We start from the raw sequence: 25,425 nt of genomic DNA, 5'->3' as shown, positions 1-25,425 counted from the left end.
CAGCTTGACTATTTCATTGCTTGAAGCTACTGGTTATAAAACAAAAATGGGCTATTGTTCGAAGTGGAGGGCGATGTTGAAGGATGGCTATATCCTGCAACTAAACTTCTCCAAACTATGACACAGCGGGCTTTGTTAAATCGCCTGTGCAGGACAGACAGCGAGGAATCGATGTGGACAGTCCGTCATGCCATGCGGATAATGGTAATCTGCAGCAAGCGAAAAAAACACAGTCTCATGTGAAGAAAATTCAATTCTTAATGTCAGACCGATCGACTATTCCTCTGTTGACTACTTCCCCGCACGTCTCTTCGCATCGCTAACCATTATTTGACAGTGGGTGAGAATCTAACACTGACACACTGGTGCATCGCCAGTAGGTTAACATCACTTCTTATCGCCATACAGACAATAACTTATTTATCTTGATGTCAGCAATATGACCCATACAGATTAAGTTGGAAATAGACGCCCTGATAGCATTGTGTTCTTGCATCAACAGGATTCTCAACAATGTAGCAAAGAGCAAGAGATAAAATGGGCTACAGCTATAACCCCAGTCCATTAAAGGCTACCAAAACAAAGATCGTGTTGTTAAATAATAAAAATATATACACACTTCAATGTGCATTGTATGTCTGATAAGCAACAAGGATTGCAATCCATAACAAACAGGTATGATTAGTTTATGATTAGTCTAGGCCTACTATGATTATTTCTAATAGGCGACACCTTAATTTTTAACATTTTAATTAGGCTACCCTACAAAAGGCTAACAAACATGTTGATACCACCACATTATCTCCAGTAAGCGTGGATATATTCCTTTGCGAAGGTTATCTTCAAGTTGTGTGAGAGTCAGCATCTTTTTTAGTTGAAAGTGGACACAGACAGTAAACTTACCAATCCGACTGAAACTCTCGGACAAAGTTCTTCGCAACTTCTTCATTTTGCCAATTTTCTCGACAGGCTGCGAAGCTGGCAATAAGTCACACATTTCAAAGCCTTCTGTGAGCTCAGCGTATCTGTTAGAACTAATGAGAGAGTTCAAACAAGGGATTTTTTTTCCTGCGCTGTACAGTCTCTTCTTTCTTTCTCTCTTCTTCTCCAAACGCTGTTGTAGTAGTCAGTGATGCATTCACGGTATATTTGCTGAGGTGCTATTCGTACCGGGCTTCATATCCGAAATCAAAACGTTGTAATAGAGTGATAAAACTAAACACCTCCGGAAAAATATATAATTTGATTCGAGGTCGCTGCAATCGCTCTCCGTGAGCTGGAAGACTTGACCCCTTCTCTCCTCAGCTCCCTCGCAGTCTGGATGTCATTTTTGGGATTCTCTTTGGTCTAGGGAGGGGAGGAAAACACGCTCTGTTAAAACTCCGCCTACACTTCACAAGTATTGGCCAAGGACCAATGTAAAAAACAATCTGATTGGCTGTGTCAGCCGTCGATTTTTCCATTAACCGGCAAGCATCACTGAGTAATGTGCTCATGCAAAGGATTTCGAAATTCAGGTTGATAAGGGCAGGACAGAGGGACAGCTTTTTTATTTATTTTTTATAAGGGTGAAGCTGGACAACCACACGCCTGTTTTGGTTAGGTAGGCGGTTGGAAAGTCGGCAAAATAATGGTAGGATGGGTGGTGTGAATATTAGGCTACTCTGAAAGTGTTACATGACAAAGCACAACAAGTATTGCCATTTTCATCCTTATGCTTTCCCGATATCAGAATACCGTAAAACATGTGACAACCTGTAAAAAAACATGTAGGCCTACCTATTGACAACATGATGGAACACATTTACTGTATAGGACAGGGTAGTCATAGGATGGGGTTTCAGTTGACCCCTTTTTCCAGTCTGTGAGAGGTTATTAATGTCTACCAGATGAGATAATACAAGAGCTGTCACAATACAAACGGTTTACCCTCAAATATCCATAGCAATCCCTCTCAAATGCAAGAATGGGCGCATCCGATTGGCCTGACCTGTCATAAAAATGCACTACCATTAAAATGCACTGCTGCGGCTAATGCAGAGGATCTGACGCACAACTGAACAGAGAAATACCTATTTGCATAGTGCACCAGGGATGTAGTGGAGGCTAAACTCAAGTAAACGCAGTTTATCCACCTCTCAAAATAGTTTATTCAATTGAAACTTTTAACATTAAACAAATCACACCTTATTATCCACATTTTCAAAATGTAGCCTACACTCGTCAAACCTATAGGAATCATTTAATACCATTGGTATTGTTATAAACATTAGACAATAACCTCCACCATCATCAAACATGTTCTGATTGCCTTTTAAAAAATCCGATACTGCATGGCGCAGTCCACCGCGTGATTACAGAATTCATAGTTTACCCAGCTCTTATTTTACCACTACACCTCTGCTGTGCACCAAAATTAAATGCATGGGTGCTGGTGTATCTGTGCTGTGACCCAAACATTTGACACAAGGATGTTAAACACAAGAGTCTTAAAAAGTTGCCATCTACAGTGAATACGAACAGGCCTTTGCGGATGGTCTGTAAGTAGAGCTTTACAATGATTCCTTTCCTACCTCCAAAAAGGACGCGGCGGCACCTGGCAGACATCTTTCCTGCCAGTGTGCAGTCGACTAGGCTTGCTCATCATCATGACTTGACTACTGACTCGCCCTGACTGGCCACTTCTCCCTACATCAGAACATGCTTATGCTGACCAGAGATAGAGCATCTGCATTGCAAATTGCCTAGGACGGTTCTGCCATGGTTATACCAAAGCATCTAGAATACATTAGCATGTGGGGCCATGCATGCGCACATCTGCACACATGCACAGGTCAAACTTCAGTGATGCTGCACCTTCCACCAGAATACCAAATATGAAACAGCCATATCACAGAAGTATGGTGATGCCTTTTTGTAGCCTATATTGTAACCAACGGGTTAAATGCAGTAGGCTACGTGAATAACAACTACTGTACGCTTAATACTGTACATCACAGTCGGAAGTATAGTAGCCTAAGTACCCCCCCCCCCCCCGGTTGGTTAAAAAAATACAGGTTTAAAAGATGTTGTATCTGCATCTGACTAATATCAACGCAAATGTAGGCTATAATGGAATTAGACATTGGGTAGAATGTAGCCCAAGATTTGATTTACGATTGGTCTCAAAATGTATGGAGTCACCAGACGTGTTGAGAGGTCGAATGACACCAGCATAGCACATTACGCATTGTCAATGTACAAATAGGGAACCCTTAGAGCCTTTGTGAAGTAACAAAATAATGCAAACGCTTAAAGAGAGATGATAAGCCAAAGAGACCAAATGCATCGCCAGTTGCCACAGACAGCATTGTGTGCAGTCGAGCGTCCTGCAATGCTGATTGCGCGGAAGGATCACGTCACCAGGCAGTCCCCAATCCAACTGATATGAAATAGCAGCACCTCTGTCACAGATGGATCAACTTGTTCATATTTAAAAGGGCCTTTAGGCCTCCACATTCTGCAACAGTTTAGTGTCATGGGTGACCACGTACCGGCGCAAACGGCAAGAAGAAGGTCGTTAGGAAGACAAGTTACCCTGTCCCAATTTCACCGCAGCCCTAGCGGGTCACATTTAACCCCAGTGCGCCCGGAAGGCTCGGGCTGATAAATGGGCATTCGTTTTTTTTTTTATGAGGCTTCCTGTGGCTACAGGGTCAGGAGGTCTGTATTAAGGTGGGAATATGCCCATCGCTGGTATGTCATTAAGGATACGCTTTCACGCGCTAGTGGTTTTTTATTATCGCCGCTTTTCCTGAGGTGCTACTAGTTACATTACAGGAAGTCTGTATTGAAAACGTGAAAATACAGTTTCCAACGTATGACACGTTATAGACAATAAAGACGATAAAAAGAATCATCACCTCCATTTCTTACAGAACTGTAGGCATTCTCTTTTTCAGGGAGTTGATGGAAGAAAGAGCATAGGGTATTAAAAAGAACATCACGATGATGAAGACCACAAATCCATCAACAGGAGATGGCAATCTCCGAGTCCTATGCCTGTGCTTAAGTCATAAATGTAATGAAATCTCTACTCCGCCAAGTTTTCAGTATAATTACACAGTATCATCAGTTCGTTTTCAAGCTATAAATAACTGAAAGCTGACACATTTGCAGACTTTGACAATGAAATTGTGTTTTTTTCACCTTTGAGCACAAGGGAAATGGTGAATAGAAAAAGTGCTCACCAAACTTTAATTTTAAAACATGATTAACATTTTAATTAGGAAACAGTCAAAATAAGAGCATGGATTATTTTAAATACAGCTGGTGCAAAACTGAACTACCAAGGTGATGCTGAGAACAGATACATCCAATCATCCACCCATCCTCACACACGCACTCACACACACACACACACACACACACACACACGCCAAAACAATTCAAAAAGCAAAACACAAAGGTGACATGCAGAATCGTTTTTTTTCTTTCAAAATCTTCAGATCACCTTTCCTAAACAACAATGTCATCAGCAAGGCCATTTGCAACAGTCTTCAATTTCAGCAACACCTTCATTCAAAAAGTTAGCAGACAACAAACTAAAAGAAACACAGTAAGGAGAGATTTTTTAAAAAAGAGACACGCTAACTGGTGAATGGTCAATCAGGAACACCGGAGGCTGGGTGTGGCAGCAACCCCTCCCCACCTCCCAACCCCTCTCAGTCAGAAAAACAAAACAAAACAAAACAAAACCAGACTAGCTCCACTGGCACGAAGACCAGACGGAGGCATGGCGGACGTCTGGAGAAAGTGTGCGGCCTCTCCCAGTGCTTTTCCTGTACCGCTGTGGCTTCTCTGCTTTACTCGTTCTCGAACTTGCTGTACGGGTGGTCGGCGTCGGGAACCAGACCTGCAGGGGGACAGAGAGGAACACGAGGAGGAAAGACGTCAGAATGTGGCTCAGTAAGCATGCGTCCCACTTCCCAGCCCAGTGTTAGCTCCCCTGCGTTCCTGTCAACGTCAAAATATGTATTCCCATGAAACTAACTAAAAATAACTCTTTCCTCTTTCATTTTGTTCATAAAACCATACATTACTACAAATAGTCCAGGCTTGGTTAAATGATTACCTCTTCATCATTCCAAGGTTATCAGGGTTTATCCCTAGAGGTTCAATTAGCAGGTAGGCAAATCATCTGAATGCAAGTCTAATTCAAAAGCATTCGTGAACTTTATGGAACCCCCTTGGTGGCAAAGCTCATTCGCATTCATTACACCCGACACCACAGCTAAGGCCAGAGGATGAGGCGCTGATTAAAGCCAGACGGACACTTCAGGGATGTTGGTATTTGCCCAATTCTGTGTCCACTCCATCCAGTATTTTGAAAAGGGTAGAAGTGGTAGGGTGGGTGGACGAGGGCGAGATTTCTAGATTTCTGCTCATGCCTCGCTAACGCTAGCCCCCTGGCAGCAGGTATGATGCATCAGCATGTCAATGGGCTTTAATCATGCACCAGGTCCGCCACACACACACACACACACACACACACACACACCTATACTTCATAGACCCACACACACAGATGCTTCAAACATCTGAGCATACACTGAAAACAGATGCTCAGTCAGTCACGCGAACACACACACACAAACACACAGCGAACACACACACACACACACACACACACACACACGGGACATGGTTGTGGAAGCGAGGGACTCCGGTCAGGGACACATCTCTTCTTCAAAGTGGGATCATTCTGCCACTGCTATTAGCTCAGGGATCTGGAGAAAGGACACTTTTTCATTTGGGGGTGACATCACTTTGAGTGAGTTGCACAAGGAATGGGAACTCAGGCGAAGGAGCATACGTGTGTGTGTGTGTGTGTGTGTGTGTGTGTGTGTGTGTTTGTTTTAAGGGAGTCTCATTAGTGTGTCCTTCAGTAAGAAGACAGGCTGAGGGGCCCCGTGGACTGCCGGGTAATTTGAGAGAGAGTTTGGCAGAGGAGTCTCTGTCCTGGAGTGGCCTGACGTGTGTGTATATGTGTGTGTGTGTGTGTGTGTGTGTCCACATACACGCTGCTGAGGGCAGGAGAAACACTGAGCAGGACTTCATCCATCATACTGTCACACTTTCCACACACACAGACACAGACACACACACACACACACACACACACACACACACACTTCACCCTCACACACATACTGTACACATGGGCCACAGGCTAATTCCGACATACATGCAAGTCTGCCCCACAGACACCCATACATATGCAAACGCAAGCACAACACCCAACATATTCAGACAGAGGCATTATACAAAATGATGGATGGTCATCATCATTCAAGCAATGCCACCTACATAACAATGCACATGTGTACACGTACACACACACAAACACAGATATAAACATAGGACAAACATGCATCTGTGTAAAAAAAATGTCCTTGCTTTCAATCTTTGACACACATAGATCAATACTATCAAGCAAGCAGACACAATGATTTTTCATTTCAATGGCCACTGCAACATGCAGTTACTACAAAAGCAGCTGTTTCACAATAAGGTTGTGTTTGCTGTCCATTGCATAGCAGAGTTCCCCTGCATTATGTTGACTCTCATCACACGTGTAGTTCATTTGGAAAAGCCTTTGAGCTCATTCCAAACCATGATGAATACCTCAGTAATTAATTGATTTCTTTTGGCCTCTAATTAAAAAGCAGGGTAAAGATTAGACTGGGCTAAGTGAACTAAAGATTGGTGTTGGTGCAGATGTGTTTCAGATCAATAACATCACACATAAACAAATAAACAAACAAACAAACAAACAAAGTAACAGAGATAACGAACATTTGGGTATTTTTCTGTTCCAGATGCACAACTCAAAGACCTCACTGTACATTCTACTCTAGTAAGGTTTTTCCTTAATTCTGTGGGTGTTTAATCAGTGGCAGATGGTTTGGTAAAGAAATGGTTCAACATACGTACTGTAGACTCACCACAAACCTTTTAGATATTGCCCCTGTAAACATCAAAACTATACCAATGAGGTGCTATCTCCGCATATCAAACTCAACCAAACCCTCCAAAACAGGAAGGAAAATATACAGAATGAAGACTGCACCATTTAACCAGAAGCTTCCCATAAAAATGCATAGTATTGTAGATACATTCATTAACATGAAGACCAAAATGAATGTATTCACCACCACAATGCTAATATTATAGCACCATTATGTTAATAAACAAATGCTATTGTAAGTTTTCATGCAACATCTATTAACTGGAACAGAGTACTGTCTAGCTTATCTTAGGGACTGCTGTATAAACCTACAACACAGAGTAGGGCTGAAAGATGAATAGAAATCGAAGAGAAATCACAATTTGAACTGACAAAATTAGCAAATCGCAAAGGCTGTAATTAATTGTGTAGTTAGTGACTCTGACCGTATGGTCCACCATGTCATATATATATTTTAAAATCCATGCTGTCCTTATGTGACAGACAGTCATGCTCATCAATCAGAGGTACCGTGCTCCGCATGCTTACAACTAGCCTTGCTAATTCTAGCACTTTTCACCTGACTAGAAATGACACTTGACTGTATGAAAACAGCACTCACTGATGCACTAACTTGTTCTTTTGTACTCTACCTTTTAAATTGTTTTAAATTATTTTAGATTTGTTGGGAGAATTGTTTTAAAAAGTTTAAATTGATTACCATGTTGTCTTACCAAGTCTCTTTGGTTAAAAAGCGTCAGCTTAATGTAATGCTAACTAATCAGATCTGGCCCATCTTAAAGCTATGTTTAGAAGTATCTTGTATAGAATTTTGTTTTCATCCTTGGATACATGGCTGTCTATAATTCGATGTTATCAAATTGGTAATGCTTCAACACATGTTTCAGAGGTATTATATAGTGGCTGTGGACTGAAGCTGGACTTCCGTTGCAAATCAAATTGCAATCGCCATATCTGTCAGAAAAAATTGCAATTCGATATTTTTTCCCCAAATGGCTCAGCCCCACCTCACAGAAACATGGCTCATATGGGCTCATACCTCAGGGACACGACTGCTGGTGTTGCTCTCTCCAGCGATCCTGCTGCGGTATTGGGCACAGCACTGCTCTGTGGCCCCATTTCAGCACAACCTCATCCTTAATGCGCTTACGCATAGGACACGACAACGGCACCGCTGCGCTCCCACACCAATCATTTTCAATGACGTGCGCGGCGCGGCATACCACCGGTTTGCTGCAGTGGCGGCGACTACTATTTTGCGCTGAACCAGCGCGAGCGCATGCCGAAAGCCTTGCCCCCCCCCCCACCGGTCCCCTTACCTTGTCTTGTTCACCTCTCTGCTAGACAGGAGAGCCACAAGCCACACCTAACCTTTCAGTCTAAGGAAAATGAACTGACAGTACACTTCAGAGGTCGGTGGAAGGAGTGGGAGAGAAAAAATAGAATTAAAAAAAAAAAAAAGAAAAAAGAGCAGAGAGCAGAAAGAGAAAGCAGGAGGCAAGAAAAGAGAGTTGTTCACAAGCCATCATTTTGGAGCCTCCTACTTGATGCAGGGGGAAAGATGATCAAAACCTCCCTGCAGGTGAGAGAAAGAGGGAGGGAGAAGGAGGAGAGTGAGTAATGGCTGCGGTAGCGCAGCATCACCTGCCTGAGAAGAGCCATGCTGTGTTTGATCTCCCTTTGAACACCCTGCGACCAGCTCACTCCCTGTTCTGCTTTCTTTTTAATGCAAGCCACACACACACACACACACACACACACACACACACACACACACACAAGCAAGTGGCCAAGAGCCTGACTGCAAAGGTGTGTGTGTGTGTGCGCGTGTGTGTGCGTGCATGTGTGTGTGTGTATGTGTGTATGTGTGTATGTGTGTGCGTGTGTGTGTGTGCGTGCATGTGTGTGTGTGCGTGCATGTGTGTGTGTGCGTGCATGTGTGTGTGTGTGCGCATGTGTGTGTGTGTGTGTGTAGATGCACCTGAAACACTCCTGTGTGCTCCTTTTCTGTGCACCTCTTTCATCCCCCTCCATTCCTTCATCTCCACTCCCCACTCCAGCTCTCTCCTTCTACTCTCCTTGGCCTTGACCCACTGCTGCCCATGCCCATCTTCTACAGGTCAGTGTAGATGACCCTGCCCAGGGAACATGACCCGGTCCTCTTACACACCCAGACCTACACACCTCCACTCAAGGGAAGAGTTAGGAAAAGGAGGCTGCAGGAGTGAAGTGAAACTAGGCTATATTTTCACTTCTCTGACCTCCCCTCGCTGCGTTCAAGGTCGTGGTAGATTTATGCTGGCCCTTTGAGCAGCCCTTCCAAAACCACATGTGGAAGAGGTGACCCCCCCCCCCCCCCCCCCCCAGTTCTCTCCCAGCCCTCGTCTGGTGCTTCACTTTTTAGCCATCAAGGGGCCTTATTGACCCCTCAAGGCCAGCCCTTGACCGCCACACCAGGAGGCCTCTTATTGACTGTCGGGTCAGTGAGTCATGCCCTCAGGCCCCACAGAGTGGCCATGACTCCTGTGCGGCTAACGTTAACGGCTAGCACTAATTGGGAAGCTCGATCATGTCTGTAATGCACGTGGCCTCTGGTAACCCTGTGTGTGCAATTAATGCTCACAGCTCATTAGAGACAACTGCTATTGCTGAAAAGGCAAAGCGCAAACACTTGCTGGGCCATGACCTGACAAACATGGCGCCTGCTTACGATGGCTCCTTGACCGTTGACCTCCTCCTCGAGTGTGACCACGTTGTGTGACTCTGCACCACAGAGAGAGGGGTGGCGTACGCAGATATCTTGTAGGCAACTCTGACCCCCACGGTGCGAGGCTGCATGCTCATAAACATGACGGGCTACGCTCTCTCTGAGGTGCCTCGACGTAATACTACGCCGTGTTCACATCGATTAAATGCAGCTGAAGGAAAACCTGACGATCGAGGGGGGGGGGCACATCCATTGTGTCGTGGTTGAGGAGGTGTGAGTGCGTGTGTGTGTGTCATCATGGTGGTGGTAATGCTCGGCCGTGAGGTGACACAGGGCCCAGGGGCGAATGAGAGAGAGCTCCTCTTTCCCACCATCACACAGAAAGCGGAGATGATGCCTTGACGGAGGACAACTACGCTGCTGGGAGGCACCAGTCACGCATTGCATTAGCTGCAGCAGAGTGCAGACAGCACAGAGATGAGTAGAGGGAGGATTACTGTATGGCTGAGCCTCTGTTTGTATGGATCTAGGCCAAGTGGCAACATAACCATGGTTGCTGCATTTATTCACATATTTATGTGATGTGACATGATCAGCCAGAGCCATTTTCTCTCTTGTGTTCTGGATTTAGCACCTATAATAAAAGCAACTTGATAAATTTAAACAGGCCAATAAAATAAGATCTACTACGTGGTTACTGTTAAATATTATGCCACTTCTATACCTGAAAGGTTTCAGACATACACATATATTATTTACACATAAACACAAAAATCTGCATTGTATTCTTCCATCGCCCTGTATTAAAAGTAAATAAATATGAGTAATTCAGTACCATACAGATGTGTGGGGCTTAGTAGCTGTGTGGAGGAGAACTGGACAATGCTGAGTGTGAGGTTCTGAGTGTGGGTGTTGCTGAACAGGCAGTAAGTGGAAACTGGTACATACCATACTTTGTGTGTGTGTGTGTGTGTGTGTGTGTGTGTGTGTGTGTGTGTGTGTGTGTGTGTGTGTATAAAAGCGTGTGAGGAACTGGTACATACCATACTTTGTGTGTGTGTGTGTGTGTGTGTGTGTGTGTGTGTGTGTGTGTGTGTGTGTGTATAAAAGCGTGTGAGGAAATGGTACATACCATACTTCTTGCGGATCTCATCATGACGAGCCTTCCTGTCGACTCTCCTACGAGGGGAACAGAGAGAGGCAGCAGAGTGACCACAGGGCAGGTTATGGTGACCACACATGGGAAGCGGTCATTATGTCATCAGTTTACTTTTGGAACAGGGTGGCAGCATGACACCGAGGACTATTATTACATTAGGTCAGTAGTTCTCAAACTTTTTCTGTCATCCACACGTTGGAGGTGGGGAATTTTTAAGCCCCACCTGACACCATCAACCCAGCAAAATGGATGTTAAAATATTGTTTTTGCATTTTGGTTTGATAGCAATAATTTTACGCTTAAAATTAATAATAATTTAATTTCTAGACTAGTTTCAGTTGGCCATGTGGCCCTTCTTGGTTTAAAACAAAGACACCCTCCCCTCCCCTCCCCCAATGAAATGCTAATGTACTGGTTCTAAGGGCTATCAGGTCCACAAGACAAAGGATGATACCTTGATATAATGTATCCATGTGTCATGAAATGTAAATATATTCATGTTTGACATCATTGTAATAGTCTCAGTGCAAGGATTGTAATGATTTGATTGTGAGAATGTTTGGAACATTCTATAAGTGATATTTCTGATATATAAGATATTCTGTTATTCAGATAGGTGTGAAGTGGGTGTGAGTAGGTGTGTCTGATGCCAAGTGGAGAACCAATCACGTGGGATTGTTTTGCCGCCATGGGTTTCCTTTGTTTAACCCATACAAAAGTAACTAAACTGCAATGTTTGTCAGACTAAGAAGAAGACTAAGATTAGAACATGGAGAACTGAAAGAGAGAGAGGTTGATCCAACAGACCATAGATCATTTTTTTGTACCCTCTCTGCTTGTAACAGAATAAACCTGATTCCTGAGTTTTTCCTGAAGTTGGCCAGTCTAAGATTAATATTAAGTAATTATTCACCACAATTACTTTCAGGTTCAACGTTACAAATTCCTGCTGGATCAGTTATCATGTCATTTTAATATATATGTCAGTTTGTTTATGACACTTGTGTTTGTGCGTGGCTATTTTGTTTTCAATCTATGATCTTCCTTGTCAAAAAAGAAAGGCATTATTAAAGATAAGCACAAATATAAATACAATTCCTACTGTTGATTGTGCCACACCGGTCAAGCCTCTATTCCCCACTAGTGGGGCCCACCCCACACTTTGAGAACCTCTGCATTAGGTACATTTCATAGACTTTAGGGCCCAATTTCACGAGACAATAGCAACACACCCTGGTCCCAGCTGTAAATGTCACTGCACAAACTAGCATTTCCCTCTGACCAAAGCAATGTCCACTTCAACCTCACACATGACAACGCAAAAGAACACTACCAGTCTCTTTTGAGGAGTTTGTAGTGACAGGATGGACGATAAGGCGTGGATCACATTGACCTGTGGCAAACAGCAGATTTCCTACTGTTTGTTATGATTCAACAGCGGAACAGTTGGCGCGGCAGCGCTACGCTGGCCTCAAACAATTTGAGCGTTGGACTTGGACTTTAAAAGCATAACGTGAGGCTCATTCATTGTCAGTTTCGGCATCAGGACAGCCTCATCTGCAAAGCTTCCAGGGACGGGACAGACAGGAAGTGTGTGTGAGTGTTTGAGTGTTTCATCTGCAAAGTTTTCAGTGATGGGCTGGACAGTCACCATATGAGAGTGTTTATGGGACCCCCCAAACACACACACACACTCTGTCCTAGGGTGTTGCACGCGACTCCAGTGCCACACCTGTCACTTTGGCTTTGCACCGCGCTTTTCACACTTTCTGACTGTCAGCCATTATCGCCCACGCCACTCCCTGAGCATCAGCACTTCTGATGGCTGCACAGGACACACACAAGGGCGGGGGGGGCAGGCACTGATACAGTGAGCGCACGGTCGCTCGCTCGCACACACGCGCACACACACACACACACACACACTCTCTCTCTCTATCACTCCATCTCTCACAGACAGAGACTCTCTCTCCATCACTCCATCTCTCACACACAGAGACTCACTCCAATTAAACACATATGCCTTTTTTTACTCACACACCCTTGGAGTATCTCACTCACTCTCTCACATGCTCTATCACACACACACAGAAAGTGTCACTGATGCGTCATCTCCTTCTGTGGCATTCATTTCTCTATATAGAAAAAACAAATCAACGGTAGCACATATGTGCAAAGAATACCCACACTGCCATGTTCATCAGCATGTGAATTACTGTTGTTTCAGAAAACAAAAGCAGAGCAATGCACAACTCCTACAGTGAAGTGCTGCAGAGGCGCCGTGGCTTTGCCTGAGATGGCGCTGCATTATTTAGGAGGCAGGGTTAATGTCTTTGTTTAAATCTGCCCCACGCTCCCAGTAGACCCCTGTCTTCCACTCCCCCCCCACTGGCCTGTCGTAAAACAACAACAGCAGCGGTGTTTTTTCTATGGGGCCCTGCCTCACAGCCAGGGGGCAGGCTAAGGAACGTCTGTTCACACATCATCACTCTCTCCTAGCCCAGGGGGGCGGGTAGCCAGGCTGCTTTGTGCCGTCTTTTGTGCCGGGACGTAAATCCAGTCGGTATCCACACACACAGAGAGAGCCCGCTGTAAATCAGTCTGCTCTTTATGACCAGGTAGTGATCTGTGAGCAATCAACGCCACTCTACAGCCAGGCAGCAGCGGCCTGGGTGCCATCTGCCTGACGAAGACGAAGACACACACACACACACACACACACACACACACAGGGCTTTTCTGCATAGCTATACACACCATCAACAAGTGGGGTGGAGGCAAGGATTACCATAAAGACAGAGAGAGGATAGAGAATGAGAGAGAGAGAGAGAGAAAGAGAAAGAGAGAGAGAGGTAGAGAGAGAATAATAGATTGATAGACTAAGAGGTCAGCTGGACACAGCCAGCAGATGTCTGCTGCAGGGCCTTAGGGAACCTGCAGCTGGTCACAGCTCAATGGGGTTATTGGCAGACGAGTGAAGCAACTTCATCAACAGGTGATTATCAGGTGAAGTCTCTCTCACACACACATATGTATGATATATCACACCCATGAGGGAGGCACAGACTGAGTAAACATTATAGGGTTTCTTCATGGTAAAATAGCCATTCTCTCAGTATGCAGAACAAGATTTCCTGTGATGGTTGGTGTGGCCCACTGGGAGCTAACTAGGGATGGACGACAGACTTAAGAAACTATATCATTATATTTATGACAATGGCAAAATAGTACCATTGACCACTGTTTTTTTTGGGGGGTCAGTTTGGGACCTTCCAAACACAAAAAAGTTTGAACTCTGCCTTCTGCCATGCTTGCTCTCGTTCTGCTTGTGAGCTGCCCACCTTGCAGCGAAACTGTAACCATGTCATCAACTAGATCATTAACATCACAATATGATCAATTCATTATCATGGGCAGGAATTCTCCCCGTATATCGATAACGATATGATATGATGTGGCACGTCCCTAGAGCCAACTGTTCTGATGATGATGCAAAACTCAGCCTGGAGTAGTGTGTAAGAGGCAGGCTACACTGCTTTTAACATGCATGCACACACACACGCGTGCAGGCACGCACACACACACACGCATTTTCTACCAGTCCACTCACCTGCACTAGAGGGACTTCTTTCATAGGGTGGATCTGATTTTGTAGTGAATTGCCACGGTGCCATTTAATGGCACCTGACTCCAGGTACCCAGATGAGGTGGATATAAGAAGGCCTCACATCCCACATGTCTTCCTGCACTTTAGATGTGGAAACACTCTACTTCTCCACACACACACACACACACACACACACACACACACACACACACACACACACAGAGCATTCGAGTGCACCCCACCCCTCCACACACACAAAAACACACAGCACCCACAATGCACCCCACCCTGCCCACATCTGTGCCATGGAAAATCCTTACGCGCCAGCGAGTGTCTAAAACGCCTCATTAGACTATTTCCTCCCTCCAGAAAGGCTGCTACACACAAACAGCCACATGTGGAAAATCTGCTACACACAAACAGCCACATGTAGAAATTCTGCCATAGAGCCGCATAAGAGACAAACTGGAGCTTTGCACGTTGTGGCCTGGTGTTTGTGCATTGTGGCTGCGTTGTGCATGTGCTTGCACGTTGTCTGGACGTTGTGTTCTAGGGTTTGTTATAAGCAGGACTTTGATGGCAAAAGTTCACTGTCCAAACTCAGATGCTGATATGCATAATGGAATGACCAACAACTACCCCGGAAGCCTCTCTCTATAGCAGAGAAACCTAGTAGAGGATTAAAGAACACCAGCTGCTGAATATCCAAACCCCCCCCTCTATTCTGCTGCATATAGTTTACCTTCTTGAAAAACACACATTTTACCTGGCATTAATCAAAAGCAAAACAAAGGAGTACCGTCACACCGGTGTGACGGGAATGTTGGGAAACGAACGTTCTAAAGAATATCTGGGTTTATTGAATTCAACATAGAATTTTAGAACCTTCAATTGTTGCGGAACTTAGAATGTTATAAAAAACCTACACCTTTAAGGGTTAACACAATATTAGTGTTGCACTCTCAAGTGTAAGTTCAAGGTCACATGCTAATTGTGCTTGCTGCTTCATTATGCTTTATGTCCACTAGTTAATGTGAGCGTATGTGGATGGTCAGAGATTTGAACTCTTACCGGTCATCTGAGCGCTGTCGGGCCTCCTCTCGTCTTCTGGCCAACCTCTCCTCATCTCTGTCAGGGCTACTAAACAAACAAACAAACAACCAAACATTAGCTACCCACCTCTGAATCTACAATATGCAGGCTCCTTAGGGAACATATAAAAAATGCTTCCTCAGCTTGTAGGCTTTGCGCTGTTTGTCAGCCCGACTATTCCGGGTTCCGCTGTGGCAAACCTGTCACATGATTCCCCGTCAGCTCTCCTCAGCTGAGCAGGCTTCTAATTTACAAACCTGACAACAGACATACTGCTCAACAGGCAGAGAGAGGTGCAACCAACACCTCGGTTCAAACCACTGGTCTGCATCCCAGGAAGCAAATGCCAATTAGCATTCCTGTTCTAAACTGTAAAGGTCACTTGGGTTGGCATAAATGAATAAATGATGTGTATGTAGAGGGAAGACACAACCAGAGGCAGGATGTAAAGCGTAAATGAGGAGTAACTCCGGGATATGAAGGGCGTCTGCTGCAGATGTCAAGGTCGCGAGCCATCGATCTTATAAATGACCTTGTTCCTGTGGCATCCAGCAGATGCTTGAGAAGCAGCAGGTCCAGCCTTTGGAGAGGATTGCGACAGGCTCGTTTGGATAAATCGTCGGCTTTAGGAGAGGAGGTGAAATAGCCCCAGTGTAGTTTTATCTGGGGCAGCAGTGAAAATGAATGTGGTGTGTTGTCGCATCGGGGGGTGGGGGGGGGGGGGTGTGTGTGTGCATGTGTGTGAATGTGTATGTGTGTGGTGTTCGCGGTATTAATTAAGTGTGAGGGGAGAGTTAGGAGAGCTAATGACAAATGAACAGATATGGAACTGCTTGACACGTACAGGGGAGAGGCAGGGAGCACACCTCCCAGCAAGGAGCAGCAAGGAGAGGCCAAGCGGCAGCGGAGAGTGAGAGGCGACGATGAGTGTGATTACACGTGAGTGTGTGTGTGACGGAGTGTGAGCGTGAGTGCGTGCTTGAGTGTGTGTGAGTGTGATTGTGAGTGTGAATGGGAGTCTGTTTGAGAGTGAGAAAGACTACATACAGTAGCAGATCATCTCTCTGTATCTTTCCACCTTCTGAGGGATTACAGACATCGATCGAGCGGAAAGAAGCCCACTTCTGTTGGTTGTGGCCAGCATTCCAGACACTGAACCTGATCAGTGCTTTTGGAGAAGCCACCGATTCCAATCGAGCTGCTTCAAGAGGTCTACTATGTTCACCATAAATGTCTAAGTGCTTTTGGTCATTGGTCACCTAGACACAAAAATGTATGTGTGTGTGTGTGTGTGTGTGTGTGTGTGTGTGTGTGAGTGTGTGTGTGTAAGTACATGTCTTGGTCTTCAGTGAGCAGTGTTCTATGGGGCAAGTGCAAGAGAATAGTTTTTGGGGCATATGGCCCATAATGTACAGATAATATTTTTAAATAAATACACATATAAACATCTACTTTACCAAGCAACATACGTTTCTTTGCACTCATCAATTAGTGAACTCAACTGTTTACCATTTCAATTCAGACAATAACCTACTGTACTTTAAAGAAAAGTTGAGGACAAGAGTATCGGCTACTCTTTGAATAGCAAAGTCATGAGACCGATGACCTAATTTGACACATGATCATGTAAGAACCTCCTCCTATTCCTGAGTGACGGGGTTCGTCCCATGGCTCGCATGGCAAAGTCTGGCCACAGCAGCATAACTGTGCAGAGGAGAGAGAGGCAGACACAGAGCTGAAGCCCAGAGCCTGGCCTATTAACATAATATGAGTGTGAGATGAGAGGGGAAGAGAGAGTGCAGCACTGTGTGTGTGTGTGTGTGTGTGTGTGTGTGTGTGTGTGTGTGTGTGTGTGTGTGTGTGTGTGTGTATTTCTGTCAAGATTGATTGAAGTTGCGGCCGGGTTGATTTAAATATCATGGGTGGGTGGCGCATCTTGCATACTATGGAATACAACCCTAGCAGCGCCCCTGCGTATGTGTGTGTGTGAGAGAGAGAGAGATGAGGACTGTACCCTGAGGAGCTCTTCCTGCAGCAGTAGCAACAGCAGCAGCAGACCATCACGCTCAGCAGGATGGTCCCGACCACTACAGCCATGGTGATGATCAGAGCCTCGAAGTTCACTGAGTGAGGGACACACACACACACACGAACACACTTGCAATTACTTGTCTCCAAAAGACAAACAAAGACTGACACACTATTCTGACGCATCAACAGTAAAACTGCAACCAGAGTGCCAGGTGAATCCTTAGAAAAACATAAGAGCTGAGACTGCTGACAACTTTTGAAGGTCACTATCCATTATTTCATCAACTTCATATAGGTTAAATATCTTTTGCCATTTTGTTATTTTCACATCACATGGAACACAGAACAGCGCACAGAATAGATTTCCTGACTGAAAGTGCACTCTCAAAATGGCTGGCAGGGGAAGGTCACCGTTGAGCTTTGGTTTGTCGTATTGGTCAGCAGTAATGGTAATTGGTTAATCAATTCACCCTACCAAACATTTTGCGAGGGTCATGTTGGATGTTGTTTCCGCCTGGATATACTTTAAAGGCGAACCATGCAGGTTCTTTAGCTTAATTTACCTTAACTTAACAGCTTCGGAGTCAATGGAATGGTTATATGACTTTTTTCGAGTTGAATGGTGGCTGTCTCACTTCCCCCTAGCACATGTGAGCAGGAAAACCACCCTTGCAACTTTGGGCCGGCAGGCCGACGGCCTCAGTGTCAGGAAGTACAGTACAACGAGTGTAACAAATTGCTTTACTGCATTTAAATGCACATACACGCCAGGCACTGGCTAGAACAAGGTAGCGATGGAGTTTCTCAGACATGTCATGACAGAGCCAGCGAAAAGAAGCAAAAACCGAGAAAACAGTGAAGAAATTGCCAATATACTCCATAGTTTGTCTTTAACTTCACCATAAAACTATTTTTGATTTGACTTGCAGAAACCGAAATAGTCTTGCCAGGAATGCCTTTGCACATTAATGTTCAAGACAACAGGGTTGTGCACAATTGGAATTGCAATTCTGCTTCCTGTTTGCTACCTCAATTGAAATGCAAGTGAAATTCAAGAATTGAATTGGAATCAAAGAGCCAGTTTCAATTCAATTATGGAATTTTGCACAAGCCTGCAAGACAACATTGTTGTGGTCATTCCTGTGCTGCAAAACAATTGTCTCCAAATGTGCCCCCCCCCCCACACCTTAGGGGGTCAGACACACACACACACACACACACACACACACACACACACAAACACACACAAACACACACATAAATAAGGAAGTAGCCTAAACTGTAAATGCTACATTATAGAAGCTGTGTAGAATGCACACTGAACCCAAGTGCTGGAAGACACAGTGTGAAGCATTCTATTGCAAGTCCAATGTTGCCATCTGCTGTTTGTAAGTTGATGTTACACCATCAGAAAATAATCATTAATCAGTGGGGCTTCATTCAATCCCTTTTTGTTTGAGAGCCTGGAATGCAGAGAAAGTAGGTTTATTAGGGCAGATTCTGGACAAATCCTTTTTGTAAGACCTCAAACAAAGGGATTTGTTTGATACATTACTTTCTGCTCTACTTTGACATCAGACTGAAAGCAAACGTTGCCATGTTGAGAATATACAGCATAGTGCTACTTCTGTAATACATTTCCCTTATGACTGTTGTGTAGGGATGTTTTAATACCAGAAATGTAGAAGTCGATACCAATACCAGTGAAATCAAATAGACAATTCTCCATACCCTAATCGATACCACGGTAAAAAAAAAAAAAAAAAAACATCTCATGGTTTTATGCTTAGTTTCTCAATAAATGTGATGATGTCCCAAGGTTTCTCCATTTCAATCGTTGTAATTTCACCTAAGCCTACAATGATTGGAAGAACTGAAAATAGCCTACTGGCTATACACAACAAAACTAAAAGTCAACATAATACTCTGCATAATCGTATTGATCACAGGGAACACGCCTAGTGAAATGTATACAAAGGTGTGAGGTGCTGGCATCCCATCATGGCTGATCTGTTTAGTTCAGTTAGACAGAGAATTTGATCAGATTTCTAAGACAGGGCTGAAGTGCCTTTTGATAAATGTCCAGTGTTCACTTGCCTGCTTCCCTGGCGGTCACTTAAACTCCTGCATTAACTATCCTCTGATTACCATGTAGTCATAGCTAATATTTTAATTTAATTAAAAGACAGTGATTATTTTTACTTCATGGCCTCCTTTTGCAGCTTGAATGTCACTCCATGTGTAAGCTTTGGACCAAAGTGTCCACTACATGGACAAATGTACCAGTTATTCTTGTGTGCTTTGGGACACACAAAGAAAACACCAAACAGCTGACAATCCTTAGATGAGTTCAAGTAAATTCTTGGACCAAGCTTTGGTTCTGAATCAGTGAAAAGTCTTGAATATGATATTTGTTTGAGTAATGGCTGAAGGCCCAGGGGAAACCTAATATAGCATCAAATAAAGCCTCGGTTTCTATGTCCCTAATCGAAAGCAAATCCTGACCTAGATACTTTCCTTTCTGAACTGCTGCCGTTCTGCTGACGACACAATGCAAGTTTAAAATCCAATTTGCTGGCGCCCAAATCCTCCATAAACATTTGTGTGAGTGTTGCAGTCAGCACACAGCGAGCATACTGAGCAGCACCATGCAGCGGCTCGAGCGATGGCCAGCGCAGACTTCCTGCTGGGCTGGGTTCACAGCGTTCGCCACAAAGCCTTGATAAACACATCAACAACACAGCGTGAAACCACCGCCAGCAATCAGCATCTGGTCGCGTTGGCTTGATATGCTTAGGCCGCAACTGTGTGAACCCCTAGCACATGTTCTGCATTCAAATGACTGATAGGACCATAAACCCGTCTAACCCCTTCATCAGGCATAGCCTAGCCCAAACCATTCATTCTATTCTAATCAAAAATGTGATTAGTAATCTCTGTGTAGATACAAAGATTTGTCCATAGGCCTGTGTAAAGGTTACAAACACAGGGTTCAGTGTGGCTCATGTTTAGCAAAAGGGAACAGCCAGTTTGATTGACACATTCAACTAACTAGTTTGCACTGACACATTTAAGACTCTGGTCAGTGTTTGCGGTCTTGAAATGAGACTTGAAAATAGCATTCTTTTTTTCATACATCATTTTCACAACCCACATGTGCACTCTCCTCCCCATTTCATTTAGTTTTGTTCTTGATGTTACTTTACTTGCAATTACTTAGGCTAATTCATTTCCATAGGTCTCTCAATTTTCTGGTCTTGTTTAAGCTTCCAAAAATGCTCCATCTTTACTTTTACTAATTTCTGACACATACAGTAGGCTTAATAAATAAAGTGTTGATAAAGTTAAAGATAAAGTGTTGCATTATTATGTCATCTCAGAACAAAAATGAAACCAAAAGAAACCAAAACCTTCTTTCAGTTTTTGTAACTTGTAGTCACAAAACAAACCCAACTCAAAAACCCCCCTCAAACCCAACTGTCAAGCCAGGCTGAGAAAAGGCTAACTCAAGTTCACACGCCTTAATGACCAGGGCTTCAAACATAAAAGAATGAGAAAACGTTTGCATCCCTATCATTAAACAGTCTGTCTGTGTTGTTCTGAATCCCGCCCCCACAATGCTGCCTCGATGCCAACGTCATGCTCAGGTGAAGCAAGGGAAGTTTAAGCATAAGCATCACGCTGGATGGTATCAGAATAAGTAAAAGTTGCTGTTTTTTTGTGGTGTAGACCAGAAACCCAGGGGCAGTAGACCTGAGGAGGTCTCGTGGAGGTTAAATCAAGCACCATGGCTTTGAATTGATAATGGGGAAGCGATTAGCCTTCACAAGCCTTAATTGGCCTGGCTTTGGCTCGACGATGGGGAGGGGGCTATTGTGTCATAGTCTGTATGATGTGGGCAACAGGCTGTGCCATGTTTACAATTTAGTATTGGACACTTGTTTTCACCATTTATACAAAACCATTAGGGATGCAACAATGCACCATGAATCGGCTAAAAATCGATACAAATTTGTGAAGATTACAACCGTTTGAGATAAAAATTTAATTGCGATGCAAATTTTTAAACAAAATAAGGCGTAATTTGCTTTTTATTTCACTTGTTGAGCTGTAATTGGGAGAAGTATCCATGTCCAAAGATTATTCTAGGCGGGGCCTATGTCTCCTATGCATGTTCTCTTGTTCTGAATGCTAGGCTGTATGTCTAGGGCTTTATTTTAACGATCTGAAACGCATGGTCTGAAAAGGTGTGGCCAGTCCAAAATTGCTATCTTGACGGCGTAAAAAGTTCAAAAGGGTTGTTCTTATGTTTCTTAAATCAGTCATGGGTGTGTTTTGTGTGCAACATCCATTAAACCAATGAGAATGTGACATCTGTCATTCCCGATCAGAGCAAGGAGCGCAACATCAAACAGCGCGTTGATATTTTAACAGTCAGCTCATCTGAAAGAATCTGCTTGCATGTAAGACCGTGTATGCAACACCATGATTCTACTAAATCTTGCTTTACTAAAATGTGTGTGTGATTAGTTGATTATTGCTGATGCATCTGCACTCATCTATTACTTGAACTCTCTCAAACTGAAACTAACTTCACCATGGTCTCATAAGTAAAGACAAAACAGTTTTTAGTTATTTACTTTCTCTATTGACTGACTACAAACGAAAACATAACCTGAAAAAAGCATCAAAATAAAGTACCCCAATAATGCTCGAATGACTGAATAAAAACCCCGGCTTTTTGCTAGGTTTTTCTTGGTCAGTGGCCTAATGATTTTTTTTATGAGTGTAAGACAGCAATTTTTGGATCATGCGCCTGACCACACCTATTTTTTTTAATCGACACACCCATGAACGCAATGATCAATTGAGCTGGAGCGCATGACAAAAAAATTCATCACTGCCTTGGGTGTAAGACAGAAACAAGACTTCCGTTGCGCTTGGCGCCATGTTGGGCCGGTCTAAGATAATCTACTGGATGCCTACATTTCCCTCCAGATCAATAAAGCATTTATTTCTCTCCCCTTAGCACCAGCGAGATGGTGCTGTACTCACCCCAGCAGACTCCCCATCGTGCCTGGGACAGGCTGCACACTGAAGATGGTGGTATAATGGAAGACACCGGATAATGGCTGCATGTGTTGTTGGTCATGCACCAAAGGCACTAGGGAAGAGGGAAATATTTATTTGTACTATTCATTAGTGTTAGCAGGAGGTAAACACAAATATGAGGTGAATCATCATCAGATCATTAAACACCTCTAATAAGAGCTTACCGTTACGTTGGCAAGACAGTCTTCACATGATGTCCGGACATTGCAAGCTAGTGATAAAATGTGAATAAATTACATATTGTTGCAATGGTAGCCTTCACTTTGTAAAGACATTGCCTTATAATTTGTTTGAGATTTGGGGTTATTGTGAGTCAGCCTTTACAGGGAACATAGCCTAACTAAAGGCTTCTTTGCTTCTACCTGATACACAAGGTAAGTGAAGTAGATATGTGGATCATTTCCTCAAATTACATTGTATACTAGGCAGCAACATGCCTGAAAACAATTTGGCAGCTAAAATTATTTAGGTCCAACATCAAGTGCATTATTTCTTGACTCAACAGCTGAGAGCGAATGGGCCGAGACATGCCTCGTGACAGGACTACAAAATCCCAAATATTTCAAGTCTAATTCATCCGCAAGTATTTAATCTCAACAGCATTGTGGTCATTGGGGTCACATCCGAGCAGACATGGCTAAGACAAATGCACTATAGTTAGGCTACTCATGAAGTTGCTATTTACGCAGCTTCAGCAACAAAGATGAATATGGCAAGTGTGCACTTTAACTTTCAGTATTCAATTCAGTGAATAAATTCAACATGCAACGTCTCATCCTATATCGACAATTTAACAACACATATGACCCATTATCACAGCAAGAGTTAAGATGGTAGGCATTCCTATTAGCCAACTTTTGAAGGTTAGTTAACATAGCTGACTGGTGTTAAACTCAATTGGTTGTCCCAATCAAACAAGGAAGGTAAGGTTAAGACATTAACTGCATTACGGTGTGATGCATGTCTGTCAAGACAGCTCTCTTTAAACAGAACAGCATGGTCAACAAAACAAAGCATCGCTGCGCCAGTCAGCAATCAATAATCTTACAAAAATAACGAAAACCTTACGCTTCTGAACAGGTGTTGGAGATGTCGGAGACGGAGTCACACAAGTTCCTTGTTGAACAACAGCGCAAATAACAACAATGAATACAACAAACGTCGAACTGCAGGCTCCTTGTGTAGGCATACTGTGGGTATTTAATCCAAGGTGTTATTGATAGTGGTGGTTTACTTGATAAATATCTCGCAAAATGATAACAAAAGTTTCCCTTTCCTTAATCTGGAATGACGACGTTTGATTGTTGCACACACTTCCTGTTTCCTGCTTTTGATGTTGCCGAGTGAGAGGATTTAAACTCAGAGCACTAGTGCCCCCAGCTGTTCAGGCGAAGGCAATACACAAAATCCATTAGCCCAAGATGTTTGCAAGATGTAGGCTACTGGTGATAAATTACTTTAATCCATGGTGATGAGAAAATGACATGCGGGCAAGTTTTCCCTGTGACAACATACCCTCCATGTTTTATGAATTCATACAGGCCTAGTCATAATATTATCATTTGCCTTCTAAAGAAAACATAGCCTATGACCAGAGACTTTCTAACGAGGAGACAAAGCACTTAGAACAGGGGTGTCAAACTCATATTAGCCTAGGTAGTGGGCCAGATTGGTTGGAATGAGACCTTGTGGGGGCCCGTCATTGTCATGGTCATTATCATTTTTCTGCATGGGTATCAAAGTGTTATTTGATGATATCACTTATGAGCAAACAAGTACAAATAATGTGCTGCTGTCATATACTGCCATTTCTCTCTTGAAATGCCCTACTCCCATGTTAGTTTCTCAGCTTCTTCCTTCCTGAGGATGGTTTGTAGTGTCAGGTTTAATCAATGATTCATATCATAGAGATATTGCTCATTGTTGAAGACAACTGGAGGTGAATTAGCCTAGAAATCTAGACGCACCCTAGCGGCAGCAAATTACATTTGCTTCCAGGGCTAGTCTAGCAACTCTCCGTTGGCTTATGAGCTCGAAAAATTAAACTTCTATCAGGCCAATCAAATTGTGTATAGAGTCGTTAGGCGGGCTTAACATAATGATTGATGGCAGAGTTGCAATGGTTTGGCTTGAATTCCCTGCTACTTGAAAACAAAGAAGATGGATGTTGCTGTTGGCCAACAGTGTGACACGAGTTGCAGAGGGAATCTGAAAGACAACCGATTATCCCGCCCCTCGGACTGAGCACTGCGAACAGTGAGTGCCCAGACCCTACATGTTAATGTGGGTCTGGCTCGTCAGGCTAGAGGTGAATATCTTTTTTTCTAATTTTCCCTTCCTACCTAAAACATCTGGGGGGCCGTATAAAACCTGCTGGCGGGCCTGATCTGGCCCCCGGGCCTTATGTTTGACACACCTGACTTAGAATCTCCCATAGAAATGTATGTGGTTAGTTCATAACGCAAACATAGCAGTCGTCTACACATATTCCCCCCCTTCCGCCGCCAAAAGTTGAAGTTGACATGTGAATATCGTGCCAATCGTGTGGTGTGTTGTGAATACATCGTGCCAATCATGTAGTATGTTGTGAATACATCGTGCCAATCATGTGGTAGGCCTATGCTGTGAATAGCCTACATTGTGCCAATCATGTGTTGTGGTCTCGCAGCCCGAGCGAGGTTGGTGTGTAGTGATTCGTGTAGCATTGC

The 25,425-nt window shown here is 43.8% G+C and overlaps 2 protein-coding genes across 3 annotated transcripts in view; both read right to left on the bottom strand.

Moving 5' to 3' along the window:
• The window catches only part of cdk14 (cyclin-dependent kinase 14), a 173,830-nt gene extending 172,516 nt beyond the window's left edge, over positions 1–1,314 (bottom strand). The window contains exon 1 of the mRNA XM_042106533.1: positions 904–1,314. Within this exon, the coding sequence (XP_041962467.1) occupies positions 904–997 (94 nt within the window). The 5' untranslated portion in view covers positions 998–1,314. The remainder of the gene's footprint in view (positions 1–903) is intronic.
• A 3,302-nt stretch (positions 1,315–4,616) lies between these two features.
• LOC121721045 (pituitary tumor-transforming gene 1 protein-interacting protein) lies at positions 4,617–24,045 on the bottom strand. 2 transcript variants are annotated; one of them, XM_042107604.1, is made up of 7 exons: positions 23,786–24,045; positions 22,882–22,928; positions 22,661–22,769; positions 17,589–17,697; positions 15,554–15,622; positions 10,849–10,895; positions 4,617–4,894 (listed from the first exon to the last, which is right to left on the bottom strand). In XM_042107604.1, exons 1-7 carry the CDS (start codon positions 23,904–23,906, stop codon positions 4,845–4,847), a joined length of 552 nt encoding a protein of 183 aa, XP_041963538.1. In that variant the 5' UTR covers positions 23,907–24,045; the 3' UTR covers positions 4,617–4,844. The 2 variants fall into 2 exon arrangements, with proteins under 2 accessions (XP_041963538.1, XP_041963539.1); XM_042107605.1 differs by having other exon boundaries at positions 15,554–15,619.
• Between the last annotated feature and the right edge of the window lie 1,380 nt (positions 24,046–25,425).

Source organism: Alosa sapidissima, chromosome 10, assembly GCF_018492685.1.
Source record: "Alosa sapidissima isolate fAloSap1 chromosome 10, fAloSap1.pri, whole genome shotgun sequence".
NCBI lineage: Eukaryota > Metazoa > Chordata > Actinopteri > Clupeiformes > Clupeidae > Alosa > Alosa sapidissima.
The sequence above is the reverse complement of the archived record's forward strand: the minus strand, read 5'-3'. Positions and strand labels throughout refer to the sequence as shown.

Excerpts from the sequence above, each read along its gene's own strand:
- LOC121721045 (XM_042107604.1), bottom strand. The coding sequence starts at position 23,906 with ATGCCTACACAAGGAGCCTGCAGTTCGACGTTTGTTGTATTCATTGTT. Across the intron at positions 17,698-22,660 it reads ACGATGGGGAGTCTGCTGGG|TGAACTTCGAGGCTCTGATC; the intron begins GTGAGTACAGCA and ends TCCCTCACTCAG. Across the intron at positions 10,896-15,553 it reads CGACAGCGCTCAGATGACCG|GAGAGTCGACAGGAAGGCTC; the intron begins GTAAGAGTTCAA and ends TTCCCCTCGTAG.